Source organism: Elephantulus edwardii, unplaced genomic scaffold, assembly GCF_000299155.1.
Source record: "Elephantulus edwardii isolate Elephantulus edwardi_28Jun2011 unplaced genomic scaffold, EleEdw1.0 scaffold00002, whole genome shotgun sequence".
Classification (NCBI taxonomy): Eukaryota; Metazoa; Chordata; class Mammalia; order Macroscelidea; family Macroscelididae; genus Elephantulus; species Elephantulus edwardii.
In genome coordinates, this window is record NW_006399752.1 from 37,102,167 (window position 1) to 37,108,287 (window position 6,121).

Sequence of the window (6,121 nt, forward strand, 5' to 3'; positions counted from 1 at the left end):
AGTAAGCTGATTTATCCAATTCAGGACTCTAAACTCTAAAGGGTTTTTTTTTTTTACTTCTGAGGAGAAAACATCAAGAATAAAAGGGACTCTCCAGTTCAGCTGCCATAAGGGACGGAGCACACCATCACAGAGCCTGTCAGACCTGACCTGAAGCTGAGGTGACAGGGGCGCGCAGGCCCCTCACTCCCACCATGGACGAGACAGCAGGACACTGCTCCACGGAGGCCCTGCCCGCTGTAACTCAATGGCGGGAGGTTCTCAAACTTCCTGAGCAAAGAGCTCACGTGACTCATCCCTTGACTTAGTCCAGAAGTCTGACTTCCTTTCTACTTCTAAAGCGAGTTGTCCTGCGATACAGACGGTTCACTCCCACACACCAGAGGGTTTAAACCAGGCCTCACAAACGCTAACATCTACGCCCGTGTGTGAGGCGCCATCCCAGCCCCAGGCAGAGCTCTGGGGAGAGGACGAGAACGGGGCTGGTCCTCCACACTGAGCCACGCTGGCTCCTTACTGACGGCCCCGCAGGGAGCACCTCGCGCGCCCACCATGAAGACACACACTCAGGAAGGGCCACGCGTCAATCCCTGCCTGCTTCCTCTCAGCCTTGATTCAGGACAGGATGTTTTAATGTGTGTGTGAACTGTTGCATGAAGAACTGATTTGCCTTATAAACTAACTCTAACTCAGATCCAAAACAAAAGATGGAAGACATTTGAAAAGCACCAAAGTCAAGTGAACAAAATAATCCATTTGCTCAGTGATTAGCGAAAATCGTGGGCAGGGATTTCATGAGCCTATTTCTTACAAGTTCCTCCCACAAAACAAACCCCCAGCTTTCCCCAGCTAGACACACATCTTAGTGACAGAACAAAGGGTCAGAAAGCACGGGCTGTGGACCGAGCGGGACCCACCAGGTAGTTCTCGTCCTGGAAGGCGTAGTGCAGTGTCGTAATCCACTGGCAGTCCCCGTTGACCAGCACGTCTCGCTCCTCCCGGAAGCACGCCGTCTGTGGGGAAGAGAGGGCAGAATTAGTTGTGTTCCCCTGAACGGTGGCCTGTGAGCTGTTCCGAAGGGGACAGGCTGTGGAGACTGCTCTGTGGCCAGGCCTTCTCCAGCAGGCGCCCACCCACCCCTGCATTGGCACCACCACCTTCAGGACCTAGAGGCCAGGCATGTCCCTTCTTCCATGTGCCAGGAGGTGCCAGGCTAATTTCCATTCGAGGGCCTGGCTGGGCCCACCCTCCCTCGGCCTGGTCCTCACGCTAGGATGTCCTGACGGACTCCTCTTAGCCAGCATAGCTAGCCCACCTCCAGCACTGCCCTCCTGCAGAGGCCCACATCACTGGGTCTCCAACATAATTAAAAGAGAACTCTACGGCTCGCACATAAAAACAAGCTTTAGATCCTACTCTACGTAGCGGGGGTCTGCAAAGCTTTGAGAGCTTGCGATGGGGAAGACACAGGAGGTGTGTGCTGGGGTTTCCCTTTACGTGGGCCTCCTGATGACCAGTGTAACATCTGCCTTTCCCACTGTTTCAAAACAGAATGACTGACACAAACACGTGCTATGCCACCAACCTCTAACAGGACGAGAGCCCTCAAGGGCTCAACAGTCAGCTAAGCACAGGTCCCCAGAGAGTTCCAGAAGCACCAGGACCCCTCCTCAAAGGCGACTCGGACACCAAGGGGTAAAGAGGTCGTAGAATGAACACTAGTATTGTCTGATAGAGTGTTCATAAACTCTGGTGGTTTAGTGGCAAAAAGTTCACAGTACCAACTCAAAGGCAAGCAGTTCAAATCCACCAGCTGCTTGCTCCCTGGGAGAAAGACGGTCAATCTCCTCCCGTACAATTTAATGTGAGAGGGTCAACTATGAGTTGGTTCCAATACCTGAGTAAGAATGTAGAAGGCACAGTTCTCCAGTATCCAAACTCTTAATGAGACTGACTTTCTGAGTTTGAAGACTCCAGGACATAAGCTTGCAAGACACCCAGGCCAAGTGGCCTAGCTCCATTCCTAAAGCCCACGCCCCGCATCCTATTCTGCAGTGGTGTCCGCATCTTCAGGTCAGTAAGCAGCCATCTAAGATGCAGCCACTGGTCCCTTCTGTCTGGAGCAAAAGTGGAAGAAATCTGTCCAGACTGACGGCCACGAGAGCCACAGCCTCTTCTGGATTCTCCACAGGAACCAGACAGGACCCGTCACCACCAACCACCATTCTGAACAGGGGCACAGACAGTCCCAGACCGAACGGCAGAAAACTGTAAAACCAAATTCAGACTCCTAAGTCCAGCAGACTTATGGGACCAGTGGAGACTAAAGGGCCTCCGAAGATCAGAGTCCTGAGCTATGTTTCTACTCCTGGAGGTCACCTTGTGGCCAAGTAACAGCCCCAGATTGTGCTGAGGGGCAGGATTCAAAACAGAGGGACAGAGGGTGACATACTGTGCGGGCTGTGAACCGGCAGTTTCCTCTTAGGAAGAAAAGGACACCAGGTGGGCATATGGAGACAGATCCAGGAGGGGGCGTCTGAAAACAACCAGGGAGGAATTCTGGGCTTTGGGGTCACCATGCTGGACTCAGCTCAGGGGTGAGACCAAGGGACACTAAAGCAAATGGGGCTGGAGCACGCTGCAGGCCCCAGGGCCTGACAGGGCACTAAGAAAAGCCAGCCAGAGCGCCAATCCTGTGGGCCACTTCACTCTCTTCCAGAGGCAGGTATAAACATTTCCAACATAAAAGCAGGCTCCAAATTCAATAATCTCTTTTGCATATGGGGCAGCACTGCTAAAAAGATCCAAAACTTCCATCGAGATTTTTAATTTGCCTCTCAATAAATCTCTGACCCACAGATCCGGGGCGAGCTTTGAGCAAAGCATCTGGAAAACACACAGGGTGACGCTGAGCGCGTGTTCTCGCCCCGAGCTGGCTCCAGAGAACTGCAGCTCACCAGCTCCTGGGCACCGTCCTCCCAGGGGGAGGGTGTTGGAGGGGGTGAGTGTGTGTGTGTGTGTGGGTGTAGTGGTAGTGGAGACCACTGGGGGGGTTGTGCAGGGGTGTGTGTGTGCGGATGGGTGTGTACTGGGGGTTGGTGTCATGAGGGGTGTATATGTGTAGATCACTGGTGGGGGGTGGGGGTGTACTGGGGGTCGGTGTCGTAAGGTGTGTGTGTAGACCACTGGCGGGGTGTGTGGTGAGGGTGTGTGGGTGTGTATTGGGGGTCGGTGTAGTGAGGTGTGTGTGTAGACCACTGGTGGGGTGTGGGGTGTGGGTGGGTATGTAGTGGGGGGTGTCGTGAGGTGTGTGTATAGACCATTGGTGGGGTGTGTGGTGAGGGTGTGTGAGTGTGTAGGGGGGTGTCGTGAGGTGTGTGTGGAGACCATTGGTGGGGTGTGGGATGTGGGTGTGTACTGGGGGTTGGTGTAGTGAGGTGTGTGTGGAGACCACTGGTGGGGTGTGTGGCGAGGGTGTGTGAGTGTGTCATTGGTGGGGTGTGGGTGTGTACCGGGGGTCGGTGTAGTGAGGTGTGTGTGGAGACCACTGGTGGGGTGTGGGGGTGTATTGGGGGTCAGTGTCGTGAGGTGTGTGGAGACCATTGGTGAAATGTGGGGTGTAGGGGTGTACTGGGGGTCAGTGTCGTGAGGTGTGTGTAGACCATTGGTGAAATGTGGGGTGTTGGATGTGTATTGGGGGTCGGTGTCGTGAGGTGTGTGGAGACCACCAGTGCTGACCTCTGCTCTCTTCAGCATCTCCCACTTGTTGAGTATCTTCATGGCATAAATTCGTTCAGTGTTCTTCATTTTGACAACAGCAACCTGAAACAGAAATGCCAGTTTAATCAAGGTTTCCTTCGCAGAACTGAAGACGAGTACATTTCAGTGCAACTATGGGGAAACTGAGGCACTGGAAAGCTGGGGAAATGAGCCAAATTCTTCATACAAGCATCAAGACATACTTTTTGCCACACTGCAATCTTAACGATGTTACCTGCTCTGTTTAGAAAAATCTCAACCTGGAGTGACAGGGACCCAGGGTTCAAATGACTCAAATGCAAAGTCAGACTAAGACATTTTTGCATTGGTAATGCTGACACGTCCCTCAGGGGGTCCCAGCTTTCCTCCCTGTGCTGAATGCCCCATGCTATCTTGTCCTCTCCCCCATCGCCACTCTCTGCATAAGCCGTTTCTTTCAGTGGGCAGTTTTCTTCACTGGCAATGGTTAACGGTATGGCCTCTGGAGGAGTGTGGAGAATTGACAAGGTCCCTTGGTAGTGCCGCAGTTTCCACACCTGTGAAACAGGGACAGCGTCGTCCTGACTTCTTAGAGCACTGAGGGACATATGAGTGTTCAGAGCAGAGGCAGGCACACAGCTGGTATCCAGGATGTGAGCTGGCAGGCCTCACTCTTCACCGTCCAGCTTGAGGGTCACATCTTCCACCAAGGCCTCCGGGACTTCCCAGTGCCTCTCATCACTCCAAGGCACGGCCTGGTGCCTGCACCATCCCAAGGCCCACCCTACTCTCTTTAAATCAATCAGTCACTGGTCAAGTTCCCAGCCAGCACTGTACACAACTAACCAGCTGTTAAAGGGACTTCTGGAATTTTTTGTCACTAATGACAGCCAGCCAGTGTGTCCCCGCACAGAGCAGGCACTGACTGAACTCTTTACCACCACTTTACATCCTAGTGACTATGCGTGTTACACTCGTCCAGTACCTGGCAAGGTGCTGGCATGTTCTGCTTCTCCTCCAGCAATCCTAGAGCCCAGGGAACTTCCTCAGCTGCACAGACCCTGAGCCTGAGGCTCACAGAGGCTTAGTGACAACCCCCTCCCTCCCCAGCCTTGGGCGCATACCATAGACTCCACTCTCGTGCTGGTCACGAGCAGTGATCACCTTCCCTCTCCCAGTCAGGGTGGAGCACAGTGAAGCCACACCCTAACAGGACCCCAATGCCTGCTCCAGGGTTAAGAGGCATCGGGCCGGGTCCCTGGTCACAAGTGGGCTGCTGCCAGCTAGTCTTAGAAACCAAGTCTGTGTTACTGTGGACAGAGCACTCACTGCCTGGATAAAGGCCAGTGCTCCTGTGTCTGAGAACTCCAGGCATGCTCCCTCCCACGGACAAGCAGCTCCTTCCTCCTAAGGCCTCACTACCAACATAGGTAAGTGTAAAAACCTGGGCAAAACTGGGTCCCAGTGTGAAACAAAAGGGTGTGAAGTACTTCCCGCTGAAATGATGCAACTCAGGACAGTAGAGCTGACAATTCTGACTTCTGTGTGTGCCCACCTGGGCGGACCACACTGACTGTGGGCAGGGCTGGTTGTAATCGTCCCGGAAGTAGGTCACCAGGCCTGGTTCCTTGGTGGTGCCACAGTGTGGCTGGAACAGCCAATCTATCGATAACCAGACTGTACCATCACTGTACCAACCTGAGACCCTAACCTTGACTCTCTGAAGACGACAAACCTCATGAACTGCTCAGAACGCACTGGAGAAGACGTGGAACACTCCACACTGAGGCTGGGAAGTGAATTCTTTAGAAGATGCTCACTGGGCATTGACTAATTCCAGAAAAAATGCAAATGGTCATGAACAAATATACGGAAGGCAAACGTGTACCCACCCATCCATGGAGAAACTGCCGTCACATCAAGAGTACGTTATGTAGGGGACATGCCAACGCCCACAACCTATAGGTGGACAGACTTTTGCTATTGTGTAACAGCTGATAAAATGAGCGGAAAATCTGCCGAGAAAATATTGTTTGGTTTACCAGAAACTTCCTTCTAGTCAAAATGCAACTGTTTCAAAGAGCTAATGACTCAACAGATGTCTGGTGAGTCAAGGTACAACATGACAATTACAGCAAATACACGAGGCCAGAGCAAAGCCTGAGCAGGAAGGAAAAGGAAAACAGGTTTGTCCTGAAGGACCTCACAGGCAACCGACAACACTAGCCTGAGCAGATTAGGTAAACATACTCCATCATTTTAAAATTAAGACTTGAAAATGAAACTGCTGAGAAACAAAGAGTAACCTATAAGGGAGAACAGATAAGATTAAGTGCCGATTTCTCAGCAGAAACCATGCAGGCAAGAAGGGAATGGAAGGACA

At 52.4% G+C, this 6,121-nt stretch overlaps 1 protein-coding gene across 1 annotated transcript in view; it reads right to left on the reverse strand.

Annotated features, from left to right (window-relative positions):
* Positions 1-6,121, reverse strand: part of CDC42BPB (CDC42 binding protein kinase beta (DMPK-like)) — a 131,025-nt gene that overhangs the window by 58,710 nt on the left and 66,194 nt on the right. The window contains exons 3-4 of the mRNA XM_006879087.1: positions 3,739-3,822; positions 918-1,013 (exon numbers count right to left, since the gene is read on the reverse strand). Of these exons, the coding sequence (XP_006879149.1) occupies positions 918-1,013; positions 3,739-3,822 (180 nt within the window). The remainder of the gene's footprint in view (positions 1-917; positions 1,014-3,738; positions 3,823-6,121) is intronic.